This window comes from Pseudorasbora parva, chromosome 18, assembly GCF_024679245.1.
Source record: "Pseudorasbora parva isolate DD20220531a chromosome 18, ASM2467924v1, whole genome shotgun sequence".
Classification (NCBI taxonomy): domain Eukaryota; kingdom Metazoa; phylum Chordata; class Actinopteri; order Cypriniformes; family Gobionidae; genus Pseudorasbora; species Pseudorasbora parva.
Window position 1 is genome coordinate 28058143 of NC_090189.1, and position 21120 is coordinate 28079262.

Genomic DNA, 21120 nt, shown 5'->3' on the forward strand with positions numbered 1-21120 from the left:
GCTCTTATAAGTGAAACTTGTATAGACAATTAAAGTGATATTTCACCCAAAAAATGAAAATGTGATGTTTATCTGCTTACCCCCAGGGCAACTAAGATGTAGGTGTGTCTGTTTCTTCAGTAGAACACAAATGAAGATTTTTAACTCCAATGTCAATGGGGTGTATTTCTATGAGTCACTTTGAGAGTAAAAAACCACAAGACGTATGAATCCATATTAAACACTCTGGCTCGTGGCGACACATTGATGTCTTAAGACACAAAACAATCGGTTTATGCAAACAACTGAACAGTATTTGTTATTTTTTAACCTCATATCAGACGACTCTTATCTAGTATTCCCCAGCTCCATTAATTACATTGAACTAAAAAAAATGCCAAGGTCATAGATATATTTATGCAGAAGCCTCATTTGACCGATCTGAGCAGGAACTGATGAGGAATCTATATACAGTATATGCATGATTGCAGGACTTTTTGACCTTTGACGGAAATAATGGCGCTGGGGAATACTAGATGAGAGTAATCTGATCTGAGGTAAAAAATAACAAATACCGTTCAGTTTCTCTCAGAAACCGATCGTTTTGTGTCTAAAAACATCAATGTGTCGCCATGAGCCGCAGGGTTTAATATGGATTCGTATGACTGTGTTTTTTACTCTCATAGATATAAACCCCACTGACATGCATTATACGAGCAACAGTTGGAGGTAAAGGGCACCTATTGGCAGTGTGTGTACACAACCAGTTAAGTGTCAAACTGTCAATTCCTCGGGTATGTTTAAATAACATCGTTTTCAATTCATGAGTTTATGGCCATTCATTTACATGACAATGATGTGATTTTTGTGCCTAAAATGCAAGCTTTTAGAAACGTGCAAGATTTTGAAAACAATACCGTTACCATCTCAATGTGAACAACAAAAACGTGAATTTGTGAAAACGGTGATTTATTGCACGTGGGGTTTTATGTTCACACATGTGTATAACATGTTCATGTGGTGTATCTTGACAAAGTCTTCTATTGCCCTGGCATGCATTATGCAGCCTTTTTAGTCATTTTCGCAGATTTGCGTGAACAGGGATCGCTTTGACTATGTTGTTGTCTGTTTTTAGCACATTGCTGTCATGTAAACATACCTTGAGAGTAGAGAGTGAGAACACACAGCCCATATCGGTGTATCAATAGGGTAGAAAAGGAGTATTGGAACAGTTTCAGATAATTATGTATTTATACATTGAAATATCAATATTTTTGACAACACTAGTCAGAAGGAGCACAAACGCTTGAAGTAGGTCAGAGAGTTTACTATCGCTGTATCGCGCTGCATCGCGCTGCATCACTGATTATAATGGGTTCTATTAGCTTCTGTAGCATAGTGGCACTCATGTCCGATGTAAGTGGTCTTCAATAATTTGCTATTTTGAGGTTAATTTGAACCTGATCAGACATACTTTGTGGGTGTTTACACAGTACGTGTTTTACATTTAAAGCATATTTTTCTTAATTTATTGTATGGTACAAGATGGTACAAAGGCGTCTGCTTGCATGTAACGCCTTTAGCTGTGATGTTTTAAAGAGGGCGACTGTAGAGACATCACTTTTCCAAGAGTGCTTTATCATGTAACATAACTAAAATAAATAAAGTCAACCTTATTATCATAACCCATGCCTAATTTGCATGCCTGTTTTTTTTCGTATAATATTTATAATATTTATTTTGCATACAGCAGATACTGTATATAGGTTACTTGAATGCACACCTTCTCTAAAAAAAAAAAACGAAATAAGTAAGCAACATGGATAACACTTATAGGCATCGAATTATGTAATTTTTATAGACGTGAGAAAAGGACTGCTCAGAAATTGTGGGAATATTATCAATAGTACATGAAAAACACAGCTGTTCATACAAGAAAAAAGTCCAATAGCACCTGCATCGTTATCAGAACACACGTGACTGACCCGCTGTCAATATGCATTTTACACAGAAGGAAGTTTTTAAAAAAAGAGAGAGAGCGAGAGTAAAATTATATAATTGTTAAATTATACAATTCACCAAGTAAGTGAAATATAAAAAAAATATTTTATGAATCTCCATCATTCAAAAGTTTGGCATCGGTAAGAACTTTAAAATGTTTTTAAAGGGGGGATGAAATGCTGTTTCATGCATACTGAGCTTTTTACACTGTTAAAGACTTGGATTCCCATCCTAAACATAGACAAAGTTTCAAAAACTAATGTTGGACGTTTGATGGAGTATTTCTGTGTCAAAAATACTCCTTCCGGTTTCTCACAAGTTTCGGAGAGTTTTTTTCGAGTATGGGTCTACTTGACGTTAATAAGAGCGGAAGGTCCTTGTATGGGCCGTACGGGCTCTTCTCCCGGTAGGGTGCGCGCGCGCGTGACTAGAGCACGCTGTAAACAGTCTCTCAGATGCAGATCCAGTCGTCCGTGAACACTTATGTCGCGCCGCGCTTCTCTTTATTCCTATGGGTGACGTTGAGCGACTTCAACACTTCAGCACAGCATTCCGGGAAGGCAGTGCTGCATTTGAACCGATTTGAACGCAGAAATGACGGGAAGCTTCACAACATCGCTTCAGTCGCATCGCAAAGTGGATTTACACGCCACTGCTGTCAGGACTTTACCAAATCATACCAAAGAAGTGTGTTTTTGACGGAGCAGTCCCAGCGATAAAGCTTCGGCCCTGCTTTGGAAGCAGCCGGTGAGTTAACTTAAACGCTCGTTTTTTTCCGGAAAGACTCGGTACAGCCCATATTTCTTTTATAAATATGATAAAACGAAAGACTTTTCGGAGATATGAAGGATGCAATACTACTCTATAGGTACTCAAGATTGACATGAGATTGACTGAAACTGAGTGTTTCACCCCCCCTTTAAGGACACTCTTATGCTCACAAAGTGTCAAAATTAGTCATATTTGATATTTTCAGCAGCCATTACTCCAGTCTTCAGTGTTACATGATCCTCATCATTCTAATATTGCTTTTTTGCTGCTTTAAACATTTCTCAATATCAATATTAACAACTGCTGAGTATTTTTATGAAAAACACTAATGAAACGAAAGTTCAAATAATCAGTATTATTTGAAATATAAATCATTTATAACATTATAAATGTCTTTACTGTACTTTTTGCTTAAATCAATTAAATATGTCCTCCTTGACGAAAAATAATAAAAATAATAAAAGAAAAAGTATTATAATCTTACTGACCCCAAAACATTGAGCAGTACTGTAAGACCGGTGGTTGCCAGAAATTGACCGTAAAAAACACTGACAATTGCTTCTAATCATACCTGCATTTAAAAAACTTCAATTACCAAACAACGCCTTTACCTAAATGTACCTAAATAACCACCAAAATAATACAGGTGGCATGCTTTATTATTGTTCATAAATCATGGTCAATGCTCGGATATAAGGGCAACACACGACACTAAAATAATGCTATAAACATTAACTAAACATAAAATGCAACAAAAAACACACTAATATACATAACTGATAACAAAAACGAGACAAAACAGAATTATTTATTAAAACATTTAATTATAAGTGAGGTTTAATGCAGGGACTTGAGGGAATGTCCTTTTACTATTTGTTTTACTGTAAATTATATGGTAATTTATACATTTACTCACGGAAACCATACATTTTATAGTAAAATTAAATATAATGAAATGTTTTCCCGTTTACAGTTTTGTCACTGTATATGGTAAGGTAACTTACTGTTAACAAATTAAGATGTTAGGCAGCATCTTTAAATTGGTTATGGCAGTAAATTGTGCCCATTCTCAAAGCAGGTGTTACAATGGACTACAATGTCTCATATACTAGAGACAACCTATAAAAGGAAAGGCAAAAGCTAAAATGACACGGGTTCCATAGAAAATGATCTATTTTATATTAGAGTAAAGGCTTGATTTGCTTAGTATTTAAGTAAGTATATACTCAACTTCTGATATGGAAGATTTTTTTTAATTTATCCTCGGGGTGGGGGTGGGGTTTGGGTCCTCTTCTGGAATCTAGACCCTTTTTTTATGCCCGGTACACGATTTTGGGGCAGTGACTGTCTCAGAAGAGAGATGACTAATTGAGGCGATTTCTGTGGTCATGGCTCCTACCCGGTGGTCCTATACTTCATACACTTCATAAAGAGAGATTCATAGATGTCCGTTGTCACGGTCTTGCAAAACGCAATACTGTGCAGATAGCCCGTGATAATTTTCTCACAATTTTAGAAATTTAAAATGATCATCTCACAGTGTTTACTGCTACGACCTACCTAACCAGTAAAACTGCAACATTAAATGCTGTATTGATCAACATGACAGTTAAAACTTAAAACTATTAGCTAAAGCTCTATTGGCTGGTCTGGCCTCTTTTCTCTAGCCATGACCGCGTCCAGATTCTTCTCTTTTGCTTCCTCCACTTTTTTTTTGCGCACATAAAAACCTCAATTGCCAATGTGCAATTCATCTTGCTCTATTCATTCACCACGCGCTGATGACGTTTTGTTCTTCTATATTGAGTCTTGGCCTAAATTACGTGTCATCATCAATAGGTCACCTGCTTAAAAAACTCTTTATTTTTCTTTAGGTCAGTCTAACAATTGCGGCTTAGACAAGTAAGTAGTACAAGATTCTTTTAACAATGTAATTCTAATAAAAAGTAAACCAATTAGTATATGGTGACTTACTGTTAAAAAAACTTTAGATGCTAGATCATTCATGAATGCACTTGCCTAATCTCTGCAATACTGCAATTCAAACACAACAATATTGAATCTACCAGTCTCACCCTCCTCCTTCCCGTGTTCTTGCCAGCAGCGTCTCCATCCCTGTTTTGACTTGTTCTAAATGCAGCTCTACTCACCCTTCTGGTGCCCTTGGGTTAAAGACTAATAAAACCACTCCAGTGGAAACCATTGCTTGCAGCCCTATTCTTCATAAATCACAATATATGGCAGTACCTCAAGACAGAAGAATATTTATAAGCGCCTTATAAAAATATACTGACATTTACTGAAATCATGACGCTAATGAACCAAAAAGACAAAAATGTAACTCCAGTGGTTTTGGTGTTTCCCATTGCTTCAGCAAAATATCAATCCATGCACCGACACAATTTATTCTGCTGCTATATTAAGTAGTATTATTAAGTGAGGTAAATATGCAAGCACACTAAGGACCCTATCAAACAGCCTACTAAGCAATGCGGCGTCAGGCGAGTGTTTTTTTCTCAAATATAATCGAGCCCATCTGTTCACCCGTGGGTGTGCTGGTCTGAAAACGAGGTGTGTTCAGGCGCATTGTTGGCGTGTTGCTGTTTTGAGGCAACTGAAAATGACTGCGCCATTGACCAACAAAAACCTGCTCTAAGGGCAATAGTGCAGTATTTTTTTTTGTGTTATTTAAAGGAAGCATTAATAATATTATGACCCGATAGGCATGTGCACAACGTGTGTACACATTAACAATATTAAAAATAAAAGGATTCCTCTCTAGAGAAGTGTTCAGTCTTTCCGCCATGTAAATAGCAAATCCGCCATGGTGCAAAGCGCAACTGGCTTTTAAAGGGAACGGGAGATGAGACTCTGATTGGTTTATTGCATGTTACGCCCAAAACTAGGCTTGGGCGATAAAACGATAACGATAATTATCACAATATAATTTTCATTTTTTTAACAGTTCGATAATTCTCGATATAATGCTTACGCTATGCGTATATTGCAGACCGGGCTTCTGGGTGCTGCACGCACTGTTGTTTACAGTCAGTGACTGACAGGCTTGCAGGATAGGAGTGAAGTGGAGCGAGAAAAATGAGCAATAGTGAAGAAAATTCAGCGCTTACGACCAGCTCGGAGGACACAGATATCGTTGACAAGTTAGTTCGCTCAACTTCAGTGGTTTGAAGATATTTTGGCGATCCCATCCGACATAAAACAGAGCGACGTATGTGGACTGCTTATCAATATCATAGGTTCACGTTCACCACATGGAATTTAATTATTAAATTATCCTGCTTCTTCGAAGTTCTTTCATATAACATTGAGCCCAGCACAGCGGTAAATCTACATTTACTACATTCACACCAAGGCTTATTACCTTGTTAGTTGTGGTGGGTGACTTACAACAAGCTAACGGTAACAAACTATAATCACTAAAATATCGGACTTGTACAAGATCGCTATCATAATTGTTTGTCTTTGATGATTTATTAATGACTCAGCATCGCCTGTATCAAAAGAGAAATCATGTCATCCGATGTTAAAAGTGAATAAAATAGACTAGAGTCTAGACAACCCTCACTGGAGAGTTCCACAAATACTGAACTCCCTTCCTCTTGCGACCAGCCCACTGTCGCTGAGGTGTGTGTCTGTGAGACGCGTGTGTGAGTGTGGAGAGAGAGAGAGAGAGAGAGAGAGAGAGAGAGAGAGAGAGAGAGAGAGAGAGAGAGAGAGAGAGAGAGATATGCACAGTGGACCTTTCTTTTTGCCCGTTTGCGTTTTTAGTGGTTTACTACTTACACAATAAGTAATGATATTATTGATATACAGTGTAGAGTAAAAAAATGCTGACCACAATTAAGATTTTAATAATTAAATCTACCTTAGTTTTAATAAATTGTTCACCTGTTTGGGAAGTGTTTGTCATGTTTTGACAATTAAGGATAGTTTAAAAACACAATTAACTGTCTGTTTTCTACATCTTTCACTCAGGAGCAAAAATATGCCTTTAAACTTTAAAGAAATAAAGATTTTACATTTATTGTGATATTTATCAATATCGACTGATATGGAAAATTATATTATGATAATTTTTTTGGGGCATATTGCCCAGCCCTACCCAAAACACACCCATTACTCATTAAGAGACTTGGGACAACCCTTTTGGACCATGTGCGCCAACCATTTTTCCCGTCGTTAACCTAGCAAAAGTGGATTCGGACACGCCCTGAGTGTGGCGCTTTAGACCATGCGCTCAGATCATTCAAATAGGGCTCCAAAACTGTTAGGGTTGGGTTATATGTATAAGTGATTTGATATAGGCCTACTACTGTTGAAATATATTGCAGGATGCTGAAGCTCTGAATCAACAAGGATTTATAGAAACGGTCTGAACTTGCTTGTTCGGTGTGTCTATGAGCAAACAGAGGAAAAACTACATGTTGTCACAAAATGACAGTCAAGCTTGACAAAAATCACTGGATCTCAGAGCAGGTCTCGTATGGTCACTGCTATCATGGTAATAATGTAGAAATCAGAGCTGCAGCTCAACGATCTGTCAATATACAGCGTGCAATGTGTTATTAAAGAAGTCTGTTATCTGATGGCATATTCAATGACTGATATATGAGAACTTCTCATCTCATTTGATACTCGCTCAAAAAACATGGAAGTATACTCTTCGTCTCTTACTAATCATCATTTAAGGGGTGTCTGAATAAAACATCACCGCTTTGCAACAGGAAAACAATATGATGTGCATGAGACGAGCAAGTGAGGTCTCAGTTTAGTTAAGGACAGTATTGCTATTGATTTTCTGACACAGCTCTGAATATCTGAGATAGCATACAGCTTAAAATATCTTAAGAGAAAATGATCTTGTTACTGCTTAAGGGAATGATTTGTTACATAATTTCAACTTTACACCTGAGAGCTTTAAAGACATCATGAAAGCTTTCTTTACTCTGTGTCAATCTATTAAAGTCATGTATTGCCATTATGTCATAGTCATACATTTATGAAGGTCCTTGTTTGTGTGACTGCCTAACGAATAACTTTTGTGACGTGAAAGGAAGCCTTCTGAACATCTTCACATGGGTACCTCTAAGATCTATTAATCTATCAAATACACATTTTATACATTTTGATTTATTTTGATCAATCGATTTAACAGCACCAGTCTGTTTACACCTTCATGTGTTTTACTGATCGGACAGCTATCCGTATTGTTCCATTTACACTTTGCCACATTAATATGTCTCTGCGAAACAAATATAAATCTGATCATCAATTCCCGCGCTATGCAAATTTAAAGGGACAGTTCACCCAAAAATAAAAAATGTCATCATTTACTTACACTTAAGTTTTTCCAAACCTGTATGAATTTCTCTGTTCTGCTGAACACAAACGAATATATTTTAAAGAATATGGGAAATGAAACAGTTGATAGACCCCGTTGACTTCCATAGTAGGGGAAAAAAATACTATGAAAGTCAATGGGTGCCATCAACTGTTTGGTTACTGTCATTCTTCAAAATATATTCTTTTGTTTTCAGCAGAACAACGACATTCATACAGGTTTGGAAAAACTTATGGGTGAGCAAATGATGACAGAATTTTCATTTTTGGGTGAACTATTCTTTTCAGGTAAAAAAATTCACATCAATGAAAACAACAACTATGAGCTGCATTTTATGTATAATTTAATATCAATATCAAAAATGCAGTAGGAGAGAGTGGCATCAGCACTGGTAATATTATTTAGGCTCACTACTTTAATGAAGATGATAGTGTGTTCAGTGACAATTTGAGCGTTGGCTTTCTGAAAGGATACTGACACTATTAAATATTAAATACACTACTGAACCAGTGTTTATGGTTTTATAATTTTTTCAACATTTTTACTGAGATATGTGTACAATTAAAAGGAAGGGCATTAGTTAATAGTCTCAATTAGCCTGTTTAGACAAGCCCGCCATAAAACACACAAAACAAGCCCTGCAAACTAACTCTTTCTACGCCACTGATGGAAATTTCTGTGTTTCCGTGTTTTCACTGTTAAACGGTAGGTGGTGCTATTATACAGCTTCTGAAAGAGTACAGAATCTCCTGATCTAAACACAGGAAAAGAAAATGCAGAAACAAGCGATCTCATATGTAATCAAATGCGTATGTAAAATAACACTAAGATCAACATTAATACATCAAACCTGCTTAATATTACTGAATGAAAGAATGTATGAAGCTAGAATACATTTTTTTTTATTTGTTTAAAATCAGAGGCTATGTTCTTTTGATATATTGCATGTTCAGATATTCATACAACAAAATATTCTGGGGGCCATGAAATTGTGAAAATGATCAAAACACTGGCGGGGACTGGCTACTTTAAAAAAAAAAACACTGGCGGGAAAGAGTTAAAAATGGTTTATTAGGGTTTAGGCTTATCGTGATATATTGCACACCCCTAATTAACATGATAACGATATCTCATTTAAAAATATTACGGTCAATACTGTCAATACCGCAATATCGCGTCCCCCCTAGTGCGTAAGCAGAATCTAGCTTTTGTGCTGACACACACTTTTAGGATGAAATCTACATAAAGTTTTATACATGAGGCCCCTAGTCTTTTCACGATCTTTTACGATCATAGAAAACCCATGAAGGGACCAGGTGTAAACAGGCCCTATGACTTTATAACTACTGTTGTTTGTGACATCAAGGCTTCATTGAGGATTTTTTTTCTTACCTTCTGGGCTGAGACCGGCGGTCATCTTCCCCACTGCCAGACTCCTTAAAAAAAAGGAAACAGAGATTTATTATTCTTATTGATCTATAGCATAAATTATTACCTCGGGTCGTAACTTTGAGGCTAAAAAATAAGATGAAATTCAATGTAAAGATTAGCATCAAAATCAATATTTAATACAGGGGGCTTTTAAAGATATTAGTTCATGCAGTCACAATGATTGTTGCATTTTATAAGGTTTCATAAGGTTAGATTTAGTTGATTTTAATATACTTTTTTTTTTGTAAAACTCATAAGGTCTCATAACTAACATGAATTAACAGAGAGCAATATATTTGCAACATTATTTAATAATCTCGTAATGTTTGTTAATAAAAAGTAATTCATTGTTGTAAATTCATGTTAGTTCACAGTGCATTAACTAATGTTAACACAAATATAACTTTTGATTTTAATCATGCATTAGTAAATGTTGACATTAACATTAAATAAGATGAATAAATGCTGTAGAAGTGCAGTTAATTATTAGTTCATATCAACTAAAGTACTAAACTAAATGAAAACTTATTATAAAGAGTACATTTTTTTGCACAAATTCAATTTTCACAAAAGTTCATTTGAAAAAATAACTAATCAACAGTTTCGTTTTTTAATACACAGGTTACTTTGTAATCAAAGATTCCCACATTTTGTTAGGGCAAGGTCTTGTTCTGTACACCTATTATTAATCTGTCGATGAATTCATTCAGTTTTCTTGCCAGTGATCAATAAATTCTATCCATTCATATATACGGCTTATTAGATTCAAATGCTGCACCGTTTATTTGGGTCTAACGGCTTAGATCATTGCATAAGCCCACGCTATTATATTCAGAGCAGATGATCCGAAGAGATTGGATTTCATGCTATATGCATATGAACATTAAGGAGTTTAAAGCCTAAAAGATTTTAAAATGAACAGTTCACAGAAAGATCTTTATTTCGGAACATAGACAGACGAAGTAAGGCTGAGGCACAATATAATATTAAGACAGAATATGATAAGGATATTTAGAAACCTGCTTTTTTTTAACATGTCACAACCAGCTCAGTAAACACAGACCATTTGCGTGACAATCATAATAATCTATTGCAAAAACAACAGGGAAGCATTTTTGTATTTAATGAAACAGAGCCGCTTCAGTATTATGTCTAATTTGGAAAGCATTGTATAAATAAGCCTGAGATTTTGCCATGTTCAGAAATGCATTGAATGTACCGAAAAAGACGAGGCTATCAGAGAACCAATTTATCTCAAGTTACTCATGGCAGACCGACATTACCCAAGATGGCCATGGTTTTGCATGAACCCAAATGAAAGCACAGTGTTTTGCATCATGGAAATGTTTCACCCATGAAATCTTTGTTTGAATCACTTGGTCCTAAGCAGCAAATGATTAGTAATCAGCCTAGGCCTCCAAAATATTTGACTATCCAATGCATATGTTCAAATAGTTAGTCATATGCATAGTTCACATGAGTGTAAAGTTAAAGCATAGTACGGCAAACTAAGACCAGATTTGTTGCATGCATTGGTGCACCACAGAAACAGGCAGCAGTCTCGACACTCTCAAATGAGATTTTTTCACCGACGTCACATGATACAAAACCTCAGAAAGACAACGAGATTACCTATAAGAGATTATATTTGTCCATATTTGTTGTTGAAAGTCTCTGCTCAAGAAGTACTGCTCAAGAAGACAAGTGAAAGTAAATCATGGTTCCTAGAACCGGAATCAACCCCACCTGGAACCAAACCTTTATATTCTGTCACACTGACCCAGATTTTACCAGCACCACTTTTCAGCCTCTAAACAGACAGCAGTGAAATATCATGACTCTGCAGTGGTAAAACCTAATTGCTTCCTCATAGGTCTTGGCCATTATCTTCACGTACAAATTCATATTCCTCTAGGTGAAGTGATTTCAAACAGGAGTCTAAATAGTTTTTCTTGTAAAAATTGTATTGCGTGTAACACAATATTATTCATTCACTTTTTATAATATTCATTCTGCTGTCTAAAGACTAGTGGAAATTATGATTTATCACACTCACTTTACTTTATTGACTTGCTTTTAATAAGAAGAAATTTTGGTTAAACTATATTTTAAGGTGCCACGGTTAGTTACAGTGTATTTATATATTTAAGTACTGTGTAATATTAATTTTAAAAAATTTAAAAATCATGTACTATAGGGTTAGGGTACGATTAGGGTTTAGGTTGAGGGTTTGTTGCATGTAATTATGCATAATTTACTGTTTATTACTATGGTAGGTACATGTAACATACGTAACAAAGACACAGTAAAATAAAGTGTTACCAAAATATGCATATAATTGAAAAACAAATGGCTTAACCATATTTAATGTATGTTCAATAATAGCTTGTATTTGTGTTGTATTTGTGTCCTTGAAAATCATATTTATTTTTAAAAGAGATGCGCAAAAAAATCTGAATTTAAACTGAAATATTTCTTTTCAGGTTAATACATCTAATAATGGTTAGAAGACATGCTTTAATATTTTGCTTTGGTAGCATAAATATTTTTTTATACACAGAAGAAATATATAACTGCCTATGGTGAGAGCTTACCTGACAAGGAGATCAACAAAAATTGGGGTCATATTTTTTGTTTTACATAATATGTAAAAAATTACACAAATGCTGCCTCTTGCTATTCAGTCTAGTTTTAGACATTTATAATCCCACCTTTTCACTACCCACCAGACAGCCTGTTTACTATGACTGGCTCAGTTTTTAAGGGGGCAGCTGTATTTACTTCCTGGTTAAGACGCCTTTCGTTTGAAGACCAATCACATCGTCATAGTTACATTTGCATAGGAATATAACTATTTGATACATTGTCAAAAAGAAGCTTTGAGTCATTTGAGCAATTATCAAACACTTCCTGTCTGTGACATGCCACTGCAAACAACCGGTAGATTTAGCAGAAAATCTCTACGACTGAGACACAAGCCCATGTCGCACGCTCGCCAGATATTTGATGAGCCATATGGACAACAATGTAATTCCGAGTCTATATTTCACGCATGCGTGTTTCTATAGCGTCTGAGGACAAACGGACCTTAGGAAACAGCGGAAATGAACCCAAAACTACCGAGACGGTGGAAGGTGTCGGAGAAAAAGATGCGAGTCACTCACCGAAACGCACGGGCTGGATGTTGCGCTTGGAGTAGGCGACCGCTGCACAGTTACCAACGCCATTCAGGCTCCGGTAAACGGATACCTGAGAGAAACTGGCGGTGGCGAGACAGACATAATTGTGTCAGGGAAGATCAGCCGCAGCTCGTCCGTTGCTACTGCTCTATATCGCGCTTCCTCTCTGCGACTGTTCTGCGCATGCGTCGGAACCGACAGCTGTCAAGATTCAGTGGCCTCAAGCCATGGTTAACTGTGTACTGAAAAAGCATGTGGAATAATGTTAAACAGCATGTTTAAAAGGTCCAGAGTGGGGTTCTCACACTAATTTAGTCTATTTTCAAAATACCACATTTATATAAACTGCTATGAAATGCATTTAAAGCAAATGTAAAGAAAACATGCATAGTTCACACAAAAATGAAAGTGTTATCATTTAGTGTAGGCCTACTCTTTCATGTGGAACATAAAATTATATATAATGAAGAATTTAGGTAACATTGATATCCAGTGAATACAAAATACATTGGAAGTCAAAGGGAACCAAAACACTTTGATGACCAACATTAAAATTGTCTTCTATTAGCCTATTTGTGTTCCTCACATGGGGGTTAAATGATGGCAACATTTTCATCTATCCCTTTAAAGCTAATTAGCCACTAATTACATCTTCAACAGTGTAATTATATTAATCTATTAATTACTCTCTAAAAAGTATTGTGATCATTTGAAAAATACAAGGATAGACATGAAACAGCTCTTTTAGTGCTTTTTAATAAATAATATAAAATTGCATAACTTATTCTTGAACTGACCAAAGTCTTTAAACGGTGAATGTTACAATACAAACATAACTGTAATTACAACTGTAATCCCTTACTTTACTTTACTTTTAAATTACAGTAATTAATTCCCTAGTAATGCATAAACACCCAACAACAGAGAGAGAGAGAGAGAGAGAGAGAGAGAGAGAGAGAGAGAGAGAGAGAGAGAGAGAGAGAGAGAGAGAGAGAGAGAGAGAGAGAGAGAGAGAGAGAGAGAGAGAGAGAGAGAGACCATTATGTTTCCACATGATGACAGGAAATGGGTTTACAGACAAGCTGTGACTTTTCTTTTCTTTTGCTCGTAACTTTCACTCCCCCACTGCTGCTTAGCTTTTCTTTTTTTCTTTTTTACAGTATATGCTTCACACATGCCAAAGCAAGTGCAAATCAGTTCTTTGTAGACCATGTGATACGCTCAAAGATGAATAGATAGTACAGTTTTTTTTCTTTTTTTTGTCATGAAAAGTGTCAAGCCACTCACATTTGACACACACAGCTGCAATTGTTAGTGGAAACTTCCTCATACCTTATTTTGCTCTATTTGCCTCTGACAATTCAACCAAAGCCAAAGTTTACCTAAATAACTCTGATTGGCAGTAACAGTGAGAAAAGAGGAAATTGGATTAAGGTTACAGAGTAATAGAGTTTGGGTTAATGCTGAGATTCAGTACAAAGAATATGCATATTCATTTAGTCATTTAAATTAATTTCATTCACATAATCATTAAAACAATTCTAGTCTAAAACATAATTATATGTACATTCTATTTCAAAATACACATTAGACAAAAATCATATAATGGATCTATACACATAATATAAATAAAGAACCGCTGTAGGCCTACCCAATTACCAGCTGTACAAAAAGTGGACCAACTTTTTGAACAACTTTTGCAATAGACCTATATGAGATTTTACAGGAGGCCTGGTCTTCTTACATAAAGCGAAAAACATTAACATCTATCATGTTCAAATATTTACAAACAGACAGTAGGCCTAGCCTACTATTATATGTCTATAAGTAGGCCTACTGTCTGTTTGCTATAGGAATACAATGTGTGCTTTTTACAATAGAATGACAGCAACTTGCCAGGGTGTGGTGCTTGGTGATTTAGAGATTTATTAAAGAGATTGTCACCATCTAGTGGCAGCCTGTTCTGTATCTAGGCTACTTGAAGTGTCCTTTCAGCAATCGATCCTTGTTTTAATAAGCAACAAATGTTACTAAACGATTTCCTCTCAACGTCTAAACCGTTCATTAAATAATTCAGTTTCATGTACCTTTCATGACTGTTTTAGCAGGGACATTTTTAAAACAAATTTATAGCATGTAGGCCTAATCGGTACGAATTTGTTCTACCATTTCACATGTCTGGTATTACTGTGAAATTCAGTTACTGAAAATTATTCAACTTAATTAATGTACAACTATAATAACGTTTCCATATATTTTAGTGAAACGTTTTATGGACACTCCCAAAAGAAATGGGTCAAGTTGATAACCTAGTTGAAACCTAAAACAAGCAATATCGTGTGATTCTTATACTGTACTTTCATAACAACGTAAACGTAATCAGTATGACTTATTTGTAATCATACAGAGGGTATTTTAATTAATCGACGTTTTTTGTTTTATTGTAATAAATGTGATTAATTACATTTTGATTCTGTTTTGTTGACTTAACGTCGTATTGGTCTTAAGCATAGGTCTTAAGTTATCGAATCTGCTGAACGCCAGATAGTTTTGGAAGCAAGATGGCGACCTCTGGTAAACAGTAAGTGCCTTAATGCTAACTTACAGATATTTTGCCCATTTACATAAGATATATAAATTATTGTGTATAATGATGGTCATAATGGTTGTGTTAGTATATTGTTAAAGAGTATCTTGATAAAAAATAAGCTAATCAAAATAGTCCGAGCCACTGAGCTAATGCTGCTATCCCCAAAACACACGTGAATACAATAATATTAGCCACATTATAAATGATAATAAAAAAATGCACACGTTTCATTTTACTAAAATCAAAATCGCTTTGTGTAATATTATTGCCTTTTTGTTGCTAACTGTCCTTATATGAATTTGGGAGTGCAGCTATAACCAGCCATACGCCGGTTACAATCTGGCTTTTGCTGGTTTATACTGCACAAAGCTGGTCTCTCCGTCTGGTGAAAACTGTTTTTGACTGCTTTTAGCTGTTTGGTCAGTTAGTCAAAACCCCTCTAAAAGCAACTATGTCCAGTCTGGGAGATCAACAGCTTAGGTTGGTTTTATTTTTCTCCCCCACCAGAGACAATGTTTATATATGTGACCCTGGACCACAAAACCAGTCAAAACAGGGACAATTTATTGAAATTGAGATTTATACATCATCTGAAAACTGAATAAATAAGCTTGTTAGGATACAACTATTTGAAAATCTGGAATATGAGGGTGCAAAAAAAAAGTCTAAATATTGAGAAAATCGCCTTAAAGTTGTGGAACTGGAAATTTACAAAATATCTTGATGGAACATGATTTTTACTTAATATCCTAATGATTTTTGGCATAAAAGAAACTGATGGATGGAAGAAACCATCCGTCCATCCATCCAAGTCATATTCATGTTATTTTATGTGCATTAAAGGTATGGGCTCATTTTGTCCCAGAAGAGTGCATCAAAATCTGCCCTTCTCGCCCGCCCCTCTGTGTTTGGAGATGATTCTGATGATGAGGTGACTACTTCTATGGATTCGACTATCACTTTCTCTACACTTTCTCAGTGCACTGTAATAAAACACAATCTCTTATATTGTAGACCTCTGTTGGGGAGAGCTTGAAGAAGGAGGCAGACAAAAAGAAGATGATGAAACAGGTGAGCATGGAAGCCATCCCAACAAGTTGCATAATTATGAGGTAAAGGGTGTTGAAAACAGCTATTTTTGTTATATATCCCACTTCAGACCCGTCTTGAGATGCAAAAGGCACTTGAAGAAAACAGCACTGTCTATGAATATGACAGCGTGTATGATGATATTCAGAAAGAGAGACTGGAAAGCAATAAGAAATTGCTAGGTGGCGCAGATAGAAAGGTATATATTAAGTTGCTTTTTTCATTCAATCAAATTTTTTAAGGCCAATTCACACCAAGAATGATAACTATATTAACATCAACAATATTGTTTATTATAAGCATGGGTTACAGTTTTGTCATCTGCTGCTTTAAATGTTCAAGCTTTTTAAAGCAGAATGTATTCTGATTGGCTGTCAATGTATTCTGACTGGCTTTCAATGTTTTAAACATTCATTAGCTGGAAAAATTATATTATTTATTGTTCTAGTTATGGTTTTTGGTGTGGTTGGACCTTTATTTTAAACCAATTTAAGTCTGTGTAGCTGTTGTACTACCATGTAATGCTTTGCAAGAATTTTTTGAAGTAGCAAGTTCAATAGCTAATTGTTCACTACAACATTTTCAGCCCAAGTATATTAACCAGCTGATCCGTGCAGTGGAGGAGAGGAAGAAGGAACAAGAACGCCGCGATGAGAGGAAAATTCAGAAGGAAAGAGAAGCAGAGGGCGAGATGTTTGCTGATAAAGAGGCCTTTGTCACCTCAGCTTATCGCCAGAAGCTTAAAGAAAGACAGGAAGAGTTGGAGAGGGAAAAGAGGGAAGCAGAGATAGAAGGTGAGTTCTTGAAGTATAACGCAGTGTTATGAGTATTAAAATGGACATACTTAATAGTGTTCTGTTTTTACTTTCAGCTGCACTTGATGTCAAGAAGCAGAGGGATCTCAGTGGATTTTATAGGCATCTTCTCAATCAGACAGTCGGAGAAGAGTCAATTCCTGATCGTAGTGCTCCGAGGTGAGACACAATCAACCTTATCTTACTATTTGTTTGTGCTACACAACAGTGTTTATGATTACTATAATAATAACTATCAAGCACTGTTTTTGACCAACTTTAAAATAAATGGAAAATTATTTTCAAAATGGCTGCACCTGCTCTTAAAAGCCCTATTCGGACGGTAATTGTTTCATCCGAGCCTGCAGTCTCCCTTTCAGATACTGAAGCTTCCGCGCCTCGATCGCCCCCCGCTGACCGGTCCCAGTATAGCCGCCCCTCTGTGTTTTCTAATGGACGCGAGGCAAACTAAATAATAAAATTACACTTCAAATATTTTTTCCCCAAAGTTAGTTTATGTCACTGAAGGCAGTTATCATCACGATGATTTCATTTCAAGTGTTCGTTTTTAAAATAAGTTTAGTTTTAGTCAGTTATTTGGTGCTATAAAAACGGGGGGGTGTGACGTCATGATTGACAGCTGAGATCGACATCTTCTCTGAGTAAAGTTGTCACTGAGGCACTAACAGACTTTTTGGGAGCAGATAGGAGCTTTAGCTTTAATTTCTACATTTCCATAACTGTTTATTTCACAACAACATAATTAATTGTTCTGCATCTGTGAGAGTGTGGGCGGGCTTTTGATATCGCAGCTGTACTTCCTGCTCTACTTCCTGCGCTCTACTGCGGAACTCCGATCTGGAAATCGCTACTGCGCAGACTCGGTCCCAATATGTCTGCGCCGTGCAGGCCGCCTAAAAGCTTCAAATCTGCCAAGTGGAAATGGATGATGTCGAGTCGTCCATATTTTTTTTACGGTCTATGGTTTCATCATTTACAGAGGCTAGTCTGTCATTTTATTGCTGTCCGAATCCAGAATGTCAGTGTTTTTCTCCCACCACCTATGAAAAATTCCTGGCCGAATTACCCACTATTTTTTGACAAATACCAAGGTCGTGTGGTGATTTAATTGCCGTCCGAATACACAACTCAGAGTTTTCAAGAAGAGAGCTCTGTAATTTGGATGCATTTTAAAAATTCTAGCTTACACTTTTATTACTGAAATGCTGGAAAGTATTTACAAGAATAATTTTTCATCGCCACTCAAAAGAGAAAGAGAAGCAAAACATGTAAACATTTGAAATGGGCCGTTATCACAGCAGTAAATAATTTTTTATAGGTTACATTTGCAGCATTGTATTAAAGGGTTACTTCAGTGATTAGCATATGGCTTTCTATCAGTAGAAACCCTGGAGTATATTCAAATGATCGTTTTATTCCTGGAAAAATTACTCTGATGACGTAAATATCGTCAATTTGTGTCATCTGTAAAAAATTTGGCCAGAGGCTAAAGACTACAGCCAGCAGAAGGAGCCATTTCCACGTTTTCAGCCTGCGCATGGGTGAACGGAGATCGCACTCACAGCTCAGCTCGCAGCTGCAGGCATTCATGTAAACGGAGCAATGTAGCTCTGAAACTTAATGGATAGTCTTATATATGTTTACATGTTTTTATATATCAAAAGCTCAAGGGAAAGTTGATTTCTCAATTCATCACCCCTTTAAATTGTTACATGTAAATGGTCCTTTGGTACAGTTATGCTCATAAGTTTACACACCCCTTGCAATATGCTCAATATTAAAATAAATGTCATTTTAAAATAAGCCTTCATAAAAGTAGAATATTTTTTATTAGCAATAAGAATTTGGATTTTCTTATACAGCAGAACCTGACTGCAATGTTCTTTTCTGTATGTTGGTGACATATATATTTAATTAATAAGAGATCAGTTCAAACCGCATCATATATCTGACTAGGTTAAATGGATAAGAAAATCCTGTCATAATTTAATCACCCTCAAGTTGTTCCGAACCTGTATGAATTTCTTTCTTCTGCTGAACACAAAACAAGATATTTAGAAGAATATGGGTAACCAAACATTGACTTCCATAATACGGATACGAAAAAAATACTATAGAAGTCAATGGGGTCCAACTGTTTTGGTTACTGACATTCTTCAAAATATATCCTTTTGTGTCCAGCAGTACAAAGAAATTCATATAAGTTTGGAACAACTTAAGCAATGACACAATTTTCAGGGGGAACTATTCCTTTAACTGAACTGCTCTTTTATTCTTTCTTACTTGTCCCATTTTAAAATTGCAGAAACTATTTGAACGTTTGTGTAGCTCTTAAAGCACTAATAAAATAATTAATCATCGACTTTAACATGTTTTAGAGAGGACAAAGCTACAGGATCTGCAGCAGCAGAAAGGCCGCTGACCCCGGAGCCCACACTGAAACGAGGAGAGAGCGAGGATGAATCCCACAGTGATGAGGACCAGAGCGATAAAGGAGCAACGTTTAATAAAACCATCACCAGCGGCAACCACTCAAAACGAAACTACAGACAAAAATCCCCTCATTCAGACAGTGGTGATGAGCAAGACCGGGAGAGGAAAGAGGTTAGAGAGAGGAGTCACAAAGATAGAGACAGGGATAGAGCAAAGGAAAAAGAGAGGACAAGAGACAGAGGGAGGGAGGACAAGTACAGTCATAGAAAGGAGGGCAGGGATCACAGAAGAGAGAGGGACCGAGACAGGGACAGAGAAGAGGACAGAGGCCGAGACAGGGACAGAGAAGAGGACAGAGGCCGAGACAGGAGGGACAGAGACAAAGATGACAGGCATGGGAAGAGGGACAGAAGAAACAGCAGCCCAAAATACAGAGAACGGGACCGCAAAGGAGAGCATGATCGAGACAGAGACAACGGCCTGAAGGACCGGGAATTGGACCGCAAAGAAGAGCAAGATCGAGACAGAAGAGACGGCAGCCCGAAGGACAGAGAACTGGAACGCAAAGGAGAGCAAAATCCGACGGACAGAGAAAGACCGAAAATGGACAGCAAAATAGGGGATGAAGAAAAAATTAGTGAGGGGAAAACTGACAGTACTAAAGAAGAAGAAAAGGTTACAGACACTGAAGATAAAAATGATGCAAAACAGGAACCTAGTAAATTTGCAAAACGCAGCAGTGACCAGACTGTAAGTTCAGCAAGAGAGAGATACTTGGCCCGGCAAATTGCTCGTTTTGCTGTGAAGCCCTACATTGAAAAAGATGACGACTAGCGAACGGCTTGACCATTATGTTGCACTTTTAAGAACATTGTGTATTTCTTTCTTTGAAACAGGAACTATTGGTTTGGTAAAGGCAAATAATTGAAAAACAAAAAAACAAAACAATACTTTAGTGTTTATGAACAAAGAATGTTTATTGGGTGTATTTTTGTGTGTACATTTCACTTTAATGTACTATTGACCATCAGTGTAATAAAATAAACCCAAATAGTACTAGTTGTAGCAAAGCTTTTTAGCAGCTGCTTTTGACATGTTGCGTTTTGGCCCTTCATTTACACGTCAACATTTTTGGGGGCCCGAGAACGCAAACTTTTAAAAACGAGTCTCAAAGTGAACATTTTTGAAAACAACAGTTGTCATTCACAAAAACAGTGACGTTACCCACATGCATATTGCATGTTCCGTCTATAAGCCCATAGTTTCTTTTCTTTTTTTAACAAAATTACTTCGCCAACTACTGGCCTGGCATACATAATGCGAATGGCATACATTTTTTTCTTTTTACTTGGCTCTGTGAACAGGGATAGTTGAGACATTGGCTGCGTCCGAAACCTGGAAAAATGCTGCTTTCAGAGGACACATTTGAAGGCAGGAAGCCATCAAGCAAAATCAAAATTCTCTGAATCT

The 21120-nt window shown here is 36.5% G+C and overlaps 2 protein-coding genes across 2 annotated transcripts in view; one reads left to right on the forward strand and one right to left on the reverse strand.

Moving 5' to 3' along the window:
* Nucleotides 1-12916, reverse strand: part of ssh2b (slingshot protein phosphatase 2b) — a 37159-nt gene extending 24243 nt beyond the window's left edge. The window contains exons 1-2 of the mRNA XM_067424380.1: nucleotides 12709-12916; nucleotides 9506-9549 (exon numbers count right to left, since the gene is read on the reverse strand). Coding sequence (XP_067280481.1) covers nucleotides 9506-9549; nucleotides 12709-12771 — 107 coding nt within the window. The 5' untranslated portion in view covers nucleotides 12772-12916. The remainder of the gene's footprint in view (nucleotides 1-9505; nucleotides 9550-12708) is intronic.
* A 2321-nt stretch (nucleotides 12917-15237) lies between these two features.
* nsrp1 (nuclear speckle splicing regulatory protein 1) lies at nucleotides 15238-20926 on the forward strand. The gene is made up of 7 exons (XM_067424382.1): nucleotides 15238-15304; nucleotides 16157-16244; nucleotides 16328-16384; nucleotides 16473-16601; nucleotides 16989-17196; nucleotides 17274-17376; nucleotides 19596-20926. Exons 1-7 carry the CDS (start codon nucleotides 15285-15287, stop codon nucleotides 20482-20484), a joined length of 1494 nt encoding a protein of 497 aa, XP_067280483.1. The 5' UTR covers nucleotides 15238-15284; the 3' UTR covers nucleotides 20485-20926.
* Nucleotides 20927-21120: the final 194 nt, after the last annotated feature.